Below are 14851 nucleotides of genomic sequence, written 5' to 3'. Positions count from 1 at the left end.
ATAAAATAACATTCTTGAAGGAGGGCGGCACGGTGGCGCAGCAGGTTAGTGATGCAGTCACACAGCTCCAGGGACCTGGAGGTTGTGGGTTCATGTCCCACTCCGGGTGACTGCCTGTGAGGAGTTTGGTGTGTTCTCCCTGTGTCCACATGGGTTTCCTCCCACAATCTAAAAACGCATGCTTGTAGGTGGATTGGTGACTCAAAGTGTCCATAGGTGTATGTGTGTGCGTTGCCCTTTGAAGGATTGGTGCACCCTCTAGGGTGTGTTCCTGCCTTGCACCCAGTGATTCCAGGTAGGCTCCAGACCCACCATGACCCTGAACTGGATAAGTGGTTACAGGTGGTGAATGGATGGATTCTTAAAGGGGAAGGGAAAAAACCCTAACCACAGTAATGTGATCTTCATAATAACTGATCTAACAACTTGTCCATTGTATTTTACTGTGGTACTCTACTGAGAGGTGTTAATTGAGAATGTTAGTAAATCATCTAGGAATATTTTATTCTATTTATATTCATTAATTGTGACGTTTTTATCTGAGAGTGAGAAAACACTTAATGAGGATGATTTAATCATCTTCTCGCTTTTGACACATGAACACAACATTAAACATGTCCCCCCAGTTTCTCAGAAGAGGCCCTGACCACAAAAGCCCTCAGCGGAAATGACCATTGCTGCAGCACAATCACATTAACACTATTCTCACACGCATTGTGTCTTCTTACACAACCCTTATAATGAATATTGTATAAAAAATATAAAATGTTATTGCTTTATAATCGTAAAATATATAAATCTAAATGTTCCTGTGATATATAAATGAATACATAATGCATAATACCTTAACTAAAAAAGGACCAGTTATTTCCGTTATTTTTAAACACCTCAGTTTATCCTCAGATTAAATCAGATTTTAAGACTGTCCTTGGCTTCAGAGTCATTTATGTTTTTACATACCCTCAATTCCTAAACTGGTGTCGTTTAATGCTGTTATTTCAGCTCCCACTTTGCTGTTGTTCACACCTTTCATGTTAATGTTTTAGCATTTTTTTTTTCAACAAAACTACCACAAAACAAAGGAAAACAAATCCCAGACTCCTCTGTTGATGCTGACTGTATAAAGAACTTCACTGCAGATCTACAGTGATGTTATTGAAAACAATGCATTTTTAAACATGCATTTGCCTGGTTTAGTTTTATTTCTACATTAGGTATTTTTCATTGAAGTACGTATACCTTTACTTTGGAAGAGTTGTAGGCCACACATCTCAGATGTAGACCGTGTAAAGACACTCACCTGTGATGAAGATGATGAAAAAGATGAAAGTGTTTCTTTTGTAATCCATTCTTTATACAAGTTGTACAGTTAAGTGTGTGTGTGTGTGTGTGTGTCTGTGTCTAAAAGGAAGTGAATGAAGTCTGAGTGGAGTGATCAGCCACTCCTGAATTGTAACTGTTTGAGGAGAAACTAAAGAGAAATGGACAATATCATCTACAGTGAAATGTGAAACATATAAAACATTTTTATGGGATTTTTGCTAAATTTCAATTGCACAGTATTTATATGAAACAATTGTAATCAAATAGAACATATGTTTTTATTCTCAGTGATCGTCTTGCTGCATAAATATATTTTATACCATTTGAAAATGTGAATGGCAGCTGAATTTTGAGACAAACTTTGAGACAAATAATATAGAGTTAGAAAGTAAAAAAAATCAGACTACCATATAAAACACTGCCCTCTATTGGTTAACACACACATTCTCAAGGTGATTCTCGAGTACATGGTTAAACCCTCATTCATGTTGATCACATCGCTGATTTCTCTTTAACGACAGCAGAAAGAGCACTGTGTTTATAGTCTGTGTTCAGTCAATCTTACTCTCTCTGTTTCTGATTCTGTTTGAGCTGTAAACTTTGATACACATTTATTTGTGCTAAACATTTCTAATCGTGTATCCATCTGAACCTGTTCTGAGTCAGAATGGACACAAGGGCCAGGATCACCCCAGCAGAAGGAGTCAAATGAACCACCCACTCATTCCACTGACCCACAGCAATGGACTCTGGAGAGGACTGAGATCATCAGTGAGAGGGGGCAACAGGAGAGAGAGAGAGAGAAACTGGGTCATGACTTGACTGGACATATTTATATGTGAGGGTCACTCTGAACTGCAGTTACTACATTGTGAATTATTATTAATGCAGCTGTGAACAGTAGATCTCAAACTGAACAGAACAGCTCTAGGGACCTGGAGGTTGTGGGTTCGTGTCCCACTGCAGGTGACTGTCTGTGAGGAGTTGGTGTGTTCTCCCTGTGTCTGTGTGGGTTTCCTCCGGTTTCCTCCCACAGCCCAAAACCACGTTGGTAGGTGGATTGGCGACTCAAAATCTAGAATCTTCTCTGCTGATGTTTGATGGTTTAAAAAATCACATTTCTGTTCAGCTGTAGTCTGCTGTAGTCGTCAAACATACAGATTTGCTATTTTTGAGTAGTGGCAGTGCATGGTGAAAAAGAGACAGAACGAAATGAAGGGAGCTCAGACACAGTATTAGGATCCATTAAGCAGGTTAAATACAATAGGTGTAAGAAAAAAAACAAAACTCAAATTAGGGGAAAAAAATGCAAAACCCAGAAAAACAAAAACAAAAAAAACACACACACACACACACACAAGTCCAAAAACAAATAAGAAAGCTGGATTCAAAAACATAAAGTTCCACAATACTAAAGTGGAAGGAAGGGTTTTTAAAGGGAAGGTAATGGTAAAGGAAATTGGATGCTGGTGAGAGGGTCCAGAGTGGAAAATACTGGCGCTGAGACTAAAACTAGGGTGATGCCGACCTCTGGTGGCCAGTACATGAAGTGTCCTGTGTGAAACTCCCCTGAGAAACCCTGACAGAAAAAAGAAAGGAAATTTAGTGTTAGAGCAAAAGAGTGTTATTTTCATCCCATATGTACACTGTCAGAAACGTCTTTGTAGAATTAAGTGAACTTTATTTTTTCTGTAATGAGGAGAGACCGCTCCACACTGGAAACCAGCAGCTATCTACAACTTAGAATCAGTTATCTCCAGTGACACAAAATATCAGTAGTGAATATGTTTATAAATGTATAATGTTTTCAAAAACATGCTTATGATTCTATGTGCATAAACACATTATTAAATAGCAACACTTTGGCCATTTATTCTCCTCTTTTTCTGATAAATATTTAAAATGAGTGTGTGACTAGACTCCATTAACTGATTTATAAAGATGTTCTTGCTGTACAAGTGGAAGTTTTTCTGCATAAATACCCGGTTCCTTTATTAATGTAAATATACATGTGTTTAGTCACGTTAAAAACATTACAGTCAAAATGTAATCTGGCCAGATTCTGTCATGATCAGTTGAGCATCTCCATGCTACAAAATCACTTTTAATAAAATCTCCTGAAAAATATATTTTTTTTCTTCTCCTGAAAAGTTACTATTTTTGGAGATAAACATGTTTCAATGGACAGGCGCGATCCATTACATCACTACAGCAAGTTAAACTGGGCTTATCCCCTAACGGTTTGACTAGAAATTATAAAATCTGAATATTTCATAATCTGACACGTTTTAAGAAACAATAGTTAAAAAAGACAAAATTCAGGTAAATATAATTAAAATATTCAAAATTCACATACTTCAGGATTCAAATACTTATGTCAATATTCATATACTTTTGTACTTATTTAGCTCTGTAATTAAAATCGGAGCAGATGCAGAAACACCCAGTGACTGTAATGATCCAATTAAAGAGGAAAGACAAGACCAATTTTTGCATAATAATCCATCTCACCATTTTCAGCTACTAGTGTCATAAAAAGAACACAGTACAAATGAACAGTACAAATGAAACTGAATACATGGAATATATTCAATATACAAATTCAATTAGTTTTCTTTTAGAAGAAAGATAAATATATTTACATAAATATATATAAATATATTATAAATATATAGACATTAACTCTGAAACTCCAGGCTGAGGATCTTCCAGTGATGATCTGTAATTTATAAACTCCAGAATCTTCTCTGCTGATGTTTCTGATGATTAAAGATCCACTGTTTCTGTTCAGCTGCAGTCTGTCTCTGAATCTCTCTGTGTAATAGTCTATAACAGTCCCTCCTTTAATGACCAGACTGTCCACTATCTTCATATCTGCTTTCTCGGGTCCATAGAACCACAGAATGTGAGCATCACTCTGAACTGCAGTTAATCCAGTGTGAATTGTTGCAGTTTAACTTCTTCTCCAGCTGTGGACAGCAGACCTGAAACAACGTGGTTTTTTTAAAACAAAAATTACCCTACTGTAAAAAGTAGGAGTAAAAAGAGAAAGATAGCTCCGAGGGCAGGGTTCCTCTACTTTACTATATAAATAGTTTCAGAGCAAGAAAGAATGGAAAGACTGTAGACAAACATCAAAACTACTTCTGGACATGCCTTCAATTCCTTCTATTAATAAATTGGACACTGTTTGGTGACTGTGGCTGAGACAGGTCTCTGGTCTGAACTGGTTTACAGAGCTGTGTGGAGTTCACTGTGTGCGAGACGACGGTAAGTGAAAGTCTTTACACTCATTTTACCACATTTTCTTATCCATAAATTAACTGATGAATCACTTACACTTATCAGTTAACCAACTGTAGAAAATATTCAGGGTTTGATGTCATTATTATATATCTGACATAAACAATAAGCAGCTGATCAAATAATTTTAAAGAAAAATGTTTATACGTTGTTTTGATTTAAAAAAAGGCATATTTTATTCTTTGTTGAGATGAGCCCTATATATATATATAAATGAGAGAGAGAAAGAGAGACTTTTTATATGGTTCCATTATATTGTGTGCCTTTGTTACTGCCTGAATATATGGAAGAAAGTACAGTGAAATACTGTGTATATATATATATATACACACTTATTTACATTGTTTTATTTATTGTTAAATTGATTTAACACTTAATATCACAGAAATAATAATAATAATAATAATAATGATATAGTATGAAATAAAATAAATCAAAAAGTTTGGTGGATGTGGCTGAGAAAAGTCTGGTTTGAACCTGTTTACAGAGTTATGAAGAGTACACAGGAGTACAGTAGACATAAAAATAATTAGATTTGAAATACATTTGTTTGCTGAAGAATACAGTGCTGTGAACCATCTTTTCAACACTAGAAGGCGATGTTGTAATGAAACCAAGTGTTTATACACAAGCCAACACCCACAGTACAAACAGGGATGAGCAGATATTTAATACAATTAAACTAAAACGGTGTGTCGTGACTAATCTTAATGTAAAGACTCTGTTTCAACAACTCTAATATAACATGAAGATATTAGATGACATGAGAACATGAATCAAAAAAGAAACTTTAGTCATTAAGTTGTGGATTGTATAGTTTTGCTGTAATTACATCTTTGATGTGAATATTTCTACAGCATTAAACATGTACAAATACGTTTAGACACTGACTTTACATTGCTCCAAATAATCTGAACACACACTGGAACATAAGGGGGCAGTGTGTCAGACTGATCCTGAAGTTGCTGTTGTTGGTGGTTTCTATGACTAATTCCTTTATGCACTCAGGATATATGGACGCTGAGTTAGGACCTGATATGCGAGTACACTACTGTCTCACTCTCGTCTTGAATTTTTGTCTCTCTGGAAACTTTGCCCTGTAAAACACAGCAGGACACATATTAAAAACTCATTATGTTAATAACTAAAATTGTTTACATGTTCAATGCTTCAGTACTGAATTTAATTTTGCTTTGCATTAATTGACTGTAGCCTTTAAATATGACCTCTAAGTGAAAACCATAAAGCACACAGAGGAATCAACTTATACTGGAATGATGTTTAGTTTCAACACAGATATTAATATGTGGATACAGGAACTTGGATAAAATCCCCAATGCTTGAAGTAGAAATTAGTCATATATCGGAGCTAAAGGCAGAGTGTACACAAGCATGATGTACTGTGCATGTGTAGTCTTAATCAGGCACTAGTCATTAGTGTGAATGTGTTTGTTCATTGCCTCTGAGGAGGTAAATGTAGAGGTCAAAATTCGTTGTACATTTGAACAGTGATTATAAAGCATGGCACAGAAAAATCCTTATTCAATTTATAAGTACAATATGTGCACTGTTAGCACCAGAACTATCATACTAACTGATTCAGACTAATTGTATAGAGACAGTAAACAACAACCAGTGTAAACTAAGAGCTAACATCAGAGCACGTAAACGCTTCAAGTAAAAATAAAAGCATGGAACAGATTGGAGAAAAAACTTCTGAAGTCCCAGCCCTAACCGGTTATGCCAGCTATTATTCCTCAGTGTTTAGTTCCATAACAATCCACAGAGGGAACTCTGCTCAGTCAAAAAAAAGACAGAAACGTCTTTGTAGAATTAAGTGAACTTTATTTTTTCTGTAATGAGGAGAGACCGCTCCGCACTGGAAACCAGCAGCTATCTACAATTTAGAATCAGTTATCTCCAGTGACACAAAATATCACTAGTGAATATGTTTATAAATGTATAATGTTTTCAAAAACATTCTTATGATTCTATGTGCATGAACACTTTATTAAATACCAACATTTTGGCCATTTATTCTCCTCTTTTTCTGATAAATATTTAAAATGAGGCTGTGACTAGACTCCATTAACTGATTTATCATGATGTTCTCACTGTACAAATTGAAGTATTTCTGCATAAATACTCGGTTCCTTTATTAAACGTAAATATACGTGTGTTTAGTCACGTTAAAAACATTACAGTTAAAATGTAGTGATTGACTGATATGGACTTTTTGATGGCCGATGCCGATTTTTAGACAGCAGTAGTGGCCAATGACCGATATGTAAAGCCGATATTCCCATTCCTCAGGTAGTGAATAAACTAGAGGCATTTTAATGAATTATTTTTACAGAAAACCCTTCAAATTTGTAAAAGAAACCATTTAGAGGTCCTGAAGTATATATGAAGTGGTCAAAAGCTTATGAAAACAATGTAAAAAAAATGTAGGCTCTTGTCTTATTTTTGAAAAAAAAAATGTTAGTGACTATAAACTGAAGAGTTCATGAGTCTTTTCAATTACTTTTTTTCTTTTTAAAATTGTGTCTCCAGGGGTCTACTTTCATCAGGTAGAATTGGAATTGATACCTCCTACTGATTTGAAGTTATTGCAGCTGGAGCAGAAAGTGGACAGATGGCCTCTCCAAGTGTCTCTTTAGACCCCAAGCTCCATAAGGAAAATGATTACTTTTACTGCAATAATACAGTGTATATATCTTGTCTAGACTGTCAACATCTTTGTCAACATGAAATGTCAACATCTTTGTGTTTTTCTTTACTTTGTATGAGAAACTAGTCTCCTGTCACTCACCAAGTGGCCATTTACCCCTCACAAAACAGTAAAAAACCTTAGGTATGGTGTGTTTTATTGTAATATACTGAGTTTATTTCTGATGTTTACACTTGTTTCTCACCAAGTTCCTTTAAAATGATTGATGGGTTAAAAGGCGAGAGCTGCACTCTGATTGGCTGTAGAGCATCTTCTAGAGAATCTTCGTGATCCTGAGAGTCTGACCGTTCGATTGGTGTATGATATGTACATATTACTCAAATATGGCGCCATGAAAAATCTGAAAATCTGTACTGTCACTAATATTTTTTAGAACAATTTCCAGTAACAACAAAAATACTTATTTATCGAGTGGGAATATTATATAAAAATGATTAAATCAATGAAAGTCAGTGACTTTAAGCATTAATTTGGGACATTGACTGTCGACTTTGGACCTGACGGATATAATAACGAGTGATTTTTCACTCCAGGTTACAACTCAGTCATTTATGATGCAGATTATTGAGTGTATGTTACAAAGAGCAGCCAGTAACAAATAGTGAGAGCTGAAGAAGGGAAAATAATTCATACCGTTTTCTCTGATGAGACGGCATGCAGCTACAGGTTGGAGGCTTGTACTCTAGTTCTTGTGCTCAATGATGTTTGTCTGTAAGATGGCAAAATGTATGCAAGGGGCGCTCTAACAGCCAGAATGACGGAGCTGCCTGTGTGCATTGTGTAAATATCGGCCTCTTGCGCTAATATATCGATTGATCACTAATGTAATCTGGCCAGATTCTGTCATGATCAGTTGAGTTATCAACGTGAATGTCACTTCAGTGTAGTGGACTTTAGTTTTTTTATCATGCCATGAACAGATGATAACAGGCTTTCGATGTTCATACACTGAACTGCCACAAATAACTAATTTTTTGTCAATACGTCATTCTTACACAGTCACTGTCCTTCAAATTATTATCATCAAGATTTCATGATGAATGAACCAATAGAAATGCTACCAAATCACTTTAAATAAAATCTTTTTACACTGACTTCCTTTGAAAGTTAAGGTTTTTCCTTCTAGTGTAAAGTTACTATATTTGGAGATGAATATATTTCATTGGACAGCTACGATCTGTTATATCACTACAGCGAGTTAAACTGGGCTTTTACCCTAATGGTTTGACTAGAATTTTTACAATCACAATATTTCAACATCTCACAACGTCATAACACACAATAGTTTAAACAGACAAAATTCCGGTAAATGTAATTAAAAAAATACAAAATTCACATGCTTCAGGATTCAAATACTTATGTCAATATTCATATACTTTTACTTATTTAACTCTGTAATCAAAATCAGAGCAGATGCAGAAACACCCAGTGACTGTAGATGATCCAAGAAGACAAGAGCAAATTTCTGCATATTTTAGATGCCACCTCAAACCAAGGAGTTGACATAAAGCTACCAGACTGTAATTTTGTCACATTTTCTCTATTTTGTTGAGGGGTGGGGGGTGGGGTGGTGCGCGCGCTGCTTTGCGCGTCACACACAGACTTGAGCGGGAGAGCAGCGGGAGAGAAAAAAAGTTGGTATTGATATTATCAATATTTGGATCGATCTGCCCACCTCTACCAAACAGATGAAATGATGTCATAAGCTCTGGCCACAGTAAAGTAATTCCATGAACATAACATAAAATTACAACAGTCTTCACAGCTCTGTGGTTGGACCCTGGTCTGCCACTTGAACAGTGAATAACAAACATTCAGCTAAACAGACAATGAGGCAATAAATAATTATGTGCATCTACTGGAGTATGGCCAAAAGGTACACACTGTAACCCAGTTTATGGATTCTTGTGTCATGCAGAATTATTTAACATCAGCTCCAGAATATGTTTTCATTCACAATAAATATCTCAGTGTGATGATTTCAACATGAACAACTTCTCAGTACATTATATTCATCTTACGATGCTCTTCTTGTTTTTAGTGTCAAAGGAAGATGATGAATAAATAAGGATGCTGTAAGTATAACTGCAACAGTGTGACGTGACAGAGTGAAATGGAGATGGTGTGTATAACTTAAATACCTCATAAGCTTCTTTTGAAAACTGATATTTTCACCTCAGAATAATCAGTCTCGCCATTTTCAGCTACCTCTGTCATAAAAGAAAACACAGTACATTGTATAAATGAAGCAAAATGTATTCCGTATACAAATACAAAGACACTTGGGTTTGTTCGAAGAAAGATAAATATATTACCTTGTGGTTTAGTCTCCTCTTTGCAACACAATTTAAATAATATTAATGATCCAACAACAATCTCACACAGACAAATCAGGACAGCCAGTGGAATGATGATATGCCTGTCATGAGCACTTCTTTCTGTTAAAAAAACTGCGGTAAATCAAACACTTCTGTAATAAGACAATGTACAGTATCTACATCACTGGAGCGTCACAGAAAGTATTGAAGTTTTCTTATTTGCTGCTAACCAAGTCTTGATCTACTGAATAGATTTTTAGTTAACCACAGATATGACAAAAATAAAGGTAAAGAAATAATAAAAGTACCTGTGTTATTATTACACAGTGGTGTAAATTTGAGCTGTGTGGTTTGGTTGCTGACTGGATTAGCAGCTACACAGGTGTAAGTAGAACAGTTTGAGCTGGTTATATTCAGGGGGAGAGAGAGATGATCACTAGAGTCTGTGCTGCTGATGCTGGAGATTCTCTCTTTATCTTTCAACCAGGACAAGTTCACCTCCTTCCCATTCTTGACAGTACACAGGACAGGAGAACACCTGAGTGTCACAATCCCTGAGCACTTTTCTGTTCCATTTCTAATTACTGGCTTCAATACTGGAGCTAGGAAATGCAAAGTGACAGAAAACAAAGTACAACAAAACAAAACAAAATTTCAGTAAAAAAATAAATCTGTCTAAACAAAATGAAGCACAAAATCAAATCACTGGAAGAATACATTTAAATTAAATTACTTGGCAGCTACATCTAAGATTCTGCTAATCTTATACTGGGGCTGCAGGATGCAAAACAGACAGGTTTTACCATCCCTAACATCTACTGCAATTCATAAACAGCAGGTCTGAGCTGTGTGCCAAATCTCTGTTTAAGAAAAGAACAATCTGGATGATAATATTTACCACACTTTCTAAACACATCATATAATCACACTAATGCCAGCCTACTATTAAAGGGATTCCACATGCTATGTCTCTCCATCCTCATTATCATCATCATCATTTTGAAAAGCTTAAAATGTACTATGCATTTATATAAATTCAAATAAACAGCAGGTACACTTAATAAATTTGATATGAAATAAATACAACTTAATTTTAAAACTAATTCTAACTCTAATTTCAACCCAAACATTCATTCTAATACTAAATCCAACACTAATGCTGCTGATAACCAACTTCAGCAATCTGTTCATGTTCCATATCATTCTGTACATTTAAGTATATTTACTCACCATAGACATTAACTCTGAAACTCCAGTCTGAGATTCTTCCAGTGATGATCTGTAATTTATAAAGTCCAGAATCTTCTCTGCTGATGTTTCTGATGGTTAAAGATCCACTGTTTCTGTTCAGCTGCAGTCTGTCTCTGAATCTCTCTGTGAAATATTCTATAACAGTCTCTCTAATGACCAGACTGTTCACTATCCTACTTTCTACATTTTCAGGTCCATAGAACCACAGAATGTGAGCATCACTCTGAACTGCAGTTAATCCAGTGTGAATTATCACAGTGTTTCCCTCCAGCTCCTGCAGTTTAACAACCTCTTCTCCAGCTGTGGACAGAAGACCTGAAAAATGTAAGTAGCAGATTCAGTCAAACAAAAAGCGTAAAACAAATCAAATAGTCCTGAAAATGATCATTAAAACAATAACTACCCTACTGTAAAAGTATGAAATATATATAGTTAGTGCTATTTGTTATTTTCACCATAGTTCAAACATAATTACAGGATTCAAGTAATTATACCTGATCATCATTCCTCACAAACTCATTGTTACTTCCTTTTTACTAATAATGCTATAACTTTTCTTAATCCTCTTCTAAATAACAGAAACACGTCTATATTTACAGCGGCACTATAAACTGAGCTGAAAGAACAAAGACGAACCGCGTTAAAACCGGACTGACCACTAACTGTTAAATTCAGAACTCCACATTTTCTAACAGACTTACAGCAGAAAAGCAGGTAAATAACCGCTCCAGGAATCCTGTAGAGTGAGGACATGTTGGAGGTGCCATTCTACTCTGTAAACGGTGTCAGTAAACTCTTCAACTCCATCGTGAATCTCCTTCAGTTTCAGAGGAAACACAGAGCTGATGAGACTGTGAGGGTGAGGTTACACATGCTCACAATGCACTGCAGGAATTAAAAATAAAAAGAAGTTGTCTTACACTGTTTTACACTCAGACTCTTCAAACTGAAAATAAAAATCAGAGATTAAATACAGCTATTATGGTTATTATGGTTTATTATTATGGTTGTGCATTGCTTGCAGTGCGGAACATTTTTTTTTCTTAAGTCAAATTATTCTTATCATTCTTTTATTCAGTCAATCCTTGTTATAAACTATAATCACAGTGAGAGTTTTTGTATATTTATGATATGTAAATAATGAATGATATTTGCCCAGCATTTTATTTGTTTGATTTTCTGAATACTCTGAAAGCACTGTGTACATGTATATTTCTGTATTATGAGTAAAACAAATTTTTAGGGCAGTTACTAAAAGTTATTAATAACAGAGAAAAATAGAAGCACAGTCCACAGCCTGATAAGTTCATCCATCGCTTTATAATACAGCCCGCGTCTTAATGTGTACTTTCCCCGGACAACAGGTGTTGTGTCGAATTCAGCACCCCCACTTACTGCGCACCTTCACACCTTTTATGGTGTACATTCCCGTGATTTAAAGTGTATTTAACGGGTACTTACTATGTACCTTCTAATAACTCCCTTACAATTCAGGGCATTTAAAATAAATATTTTTTACGAGTACGTCCCCGACACGGAATGCATCTTCTCAAATTTTAAAGTGTATCCTCCTTACACCATTAATTCAGGGACTAAATGAAGAGCGGGCTGGATTATGTAGCTCCCCACAGTTCACTTCTTACTCTGTAACTACAGTGAAACAAGGGGGAGCGGGCTGGATTATGTAGCTCCCCACAGTTCACTTTTTACACTGTAACTACAGTGAAACAAGGGGGAGCGGGCTGGATTATGTAGCTCCCCACAGTTCACTTTTTACACTGTAACTACAGTGAAACAAGGGGGAGCGGGCTGGATTATGTAGTGGACAACTGTTATCCCGGTTTACTCTGTAAATACACAAAAACAACAGGGATATTCGGCGGATATTCGGGTTGCGCCCCTCCCCCTGCTCACAAGTAACGTCCTTGTGAATGAAAATGAATTGAAACTTAATTTTCTTAATCGTCGAGGATCAGAGAACAAACTACAGTTATTATATTTTGCCAAAATACCACATATTTCCGTTTCGCTGAGTATATTTACTGAAAATAACCGGAATGGCATTTAAAAAACATAAACCATGCACATAGATGAGCAGCGACCTAGTGATACTTGTAAAGACTCAAAACATAACGTACAACAAACGGGAGGCACACACCTATATCCAACCTTTATGTTTTAAATAGTTTCCGCACTTTGCCGACGGTCCCTTAGCGACTTGGGCGCCCGCTGCAGCCATTCGGCGTTATACCAAATTCTGTGACCCTAGAGGGCGCAACTTCATTGCTTTGGCTGAAACTCTCATATTAACCTTGCAAGCATTCCGGTTTTAAGTACATTTATGTAATTAATATTCAGTGGGGTCACAAATTCTGACGGTAGCTGTCAGAAATTGTGACCCCTCTAGGGTCACAGAACTCGACGGTCACAGAATTCGGTGTAACACCTGGCTATTTTCAACTGCGGTTAAGCCAGCTGCCGTTTGAGAAAACACGGTTAAACTAGCCGCACGTCAGATTTTAGTGCGCGTATACTAGTGACAAGCCGGTAATACTCAATGCGCGTGAAGACCTGAGCTTAAGCCCTTCATTTTAAAGAAAGTAACAGCATTTAACCGATTTATATATTGGTCATTTCTAGTAAGTAGTCCAAACAATCAACAGTTATCAGTTCAGGGTTTACTACACTATGTATCTATGAAGTATGAAGTGATTTTACTGTATAGTTTTTATGTAAATGACACACGGCTAGTTTAACCGTGTTTTCTCAAACGGCGGCTGGTTTAACCGCAGTCTATTACCAGTACATTTACTCCGCGAAGGAACGGAAAGATGTGGTATTTTGGCAAAATACAATAACTGTTTGTTCTCTTATCTTTAGGACGTTGCTTGTGAGCAGGGGGAGAGGCGAAACCCGAATATCCGCTGAATATCCAATTTAAACCTAACTTTACCGTACTTCACATATCATAGTAATGGAGCATTTTCCTTGTCTATACAAAGTGCACCAAAGATGGTTAAATAATGTCAACAACTACCAATTTAAGATAATTATATTAAACAAAAAAACATAAAACAATGTTCTACGAACAATCAGTAATCTCAAGTGTAATCTCACTTCATAATTTATATTTCACCTAACATGACACCTTAACTCACCTCAATCGCGAATAAGAGTTAACATATTTAAAACATACACAGTATATAACTAAATATTGGAAATAAGTAGTTTAAGGTGATTTATGTCAACAATTAGAACAGATAACACATTTTCAAGCCTAAAATTAAGGAGGAGCATCATACCTTTTCTCAAGACGTACCGCTCAAACGCTGTAGCCTACAATAAGGCGGAGTTGGACATCCAACCCCGCCCACATCCAACCCCGCCCACACCCAACTCCGCCCCCTCCTTACGTCAGTGCACTATTTTTGAGTTAGTGTTCCAAAATCATTCACTACCCTCCTAAATTCGAATACGCCTCACATTCCTCCAATGAGACGAACATTTCAAAAGGAAGCTTAAGTTAACTGAAGTACATCACCCTTATGTCAGCAAGTAAAAATAATTAGTTTGTAAGTCAGTTACTAAAGTCTTTATATCGTTGTCTGTGTTTTTGCTCGATACACAAATGGCATATAATATGTAACTATATATGAGTAGTATCGAAGATAAATATCATTACACTGTGTAGTGTGGCATGCGTTGTATGTGATTGCATAGTCATAAGCTGTTTTGTAGACCTGGTTGTACGTCCAGTTATGTGTACCTTTCATTATTTTCATGAATGGTTTCACTTGAATGTCAGGGGATTCACCAGTGTGCGGTGATGACTGTTGTTACAGATAGTTTTGTGTGTTTTTTGCTTGCTGCAGAGTCAATTCATTTTTCTTATTGAAACGTATTAATTTTTAAATGATATTTTTCA

The 14851-nt window shown here is 36.1% G+C and overlaps 1 protein-coding gene and 1 long non-coding RNA gene across 3 annotated transcripts in view; one reads left to right on the top strand and one right to left on the bottom strand.

The window, feature by feature from the left end:
• The window catches only part of LOC136687463 (CD48 antigen-like), a 114070-nt gene extending 100847 nt beyond the window's left edge, over nt 1–13223 (bottom strand). Inside the window, exons 1-7 of one of the 2 annotated variants that reach the window (XM_066661889.1) lie at nt 13085–13223; nt 11628–11811; nt 10906–11241; nt 9984–10277; nt 9673–9795; nt 9499–9567; nt 5073–5723 (exon numbers count right to left, since the gene is read on the bottom strand). In XM_066661889.1, the coding sequence (XP_066517986.1) occupies nt 9500–9567; nt 9673–9795; nt 9984–10277; nt 10906–11241; nt 11628–11679 (873 nt within the window). In that variant the 5' untranslated portion in view covers nt 11680–11811; nt 13085–13223 and the 3' untranslated portion in view covers nt 5073–5723; nt 9499. Of the gene's footprint in view, nt 1–5072; nt 5724–9498; nt 9568–9672; nt 9796–9983; nt 10278–10905; nt 11242–11627; nt 11812–13084 lie in introns of those variants that run through there. The other variant, XM_066661888.1, reaches the window with a different exon arrangement.
• LOC136687491 (uncharacterized) lies at nt 4461–11170 on the top strand. Its single transcript, XR_010800487.1, has 3 exons — nt 4461–4593; nt 9399–9432; nt 11119–11170. It is a non-coding gene; the product is annotated as an uncharacterized lncRNA (long non-coding RNA).
• Nucleotides 13224–14851: the final 1628 nt, after the last annotated feature.

This window comes from Hoplias malabaricus, chromosome 2 (genome assembly GCF_029633855.1).
Source record: "Hoplias malabaricus isolate fHopMal1 chromosome 2, fHopMal1.hap1, whole genome shotgun sequence".
NCBI classification, from domain to species: Eukaryota; Metazoa; Chordata; class Actinopteri; order Characiformes; family Erythrinidae; genus Hoplias; species Hoplias malabaricus.
This window is presented reverse-complemented; position numbering and strand designations above follow the sequence as displayed.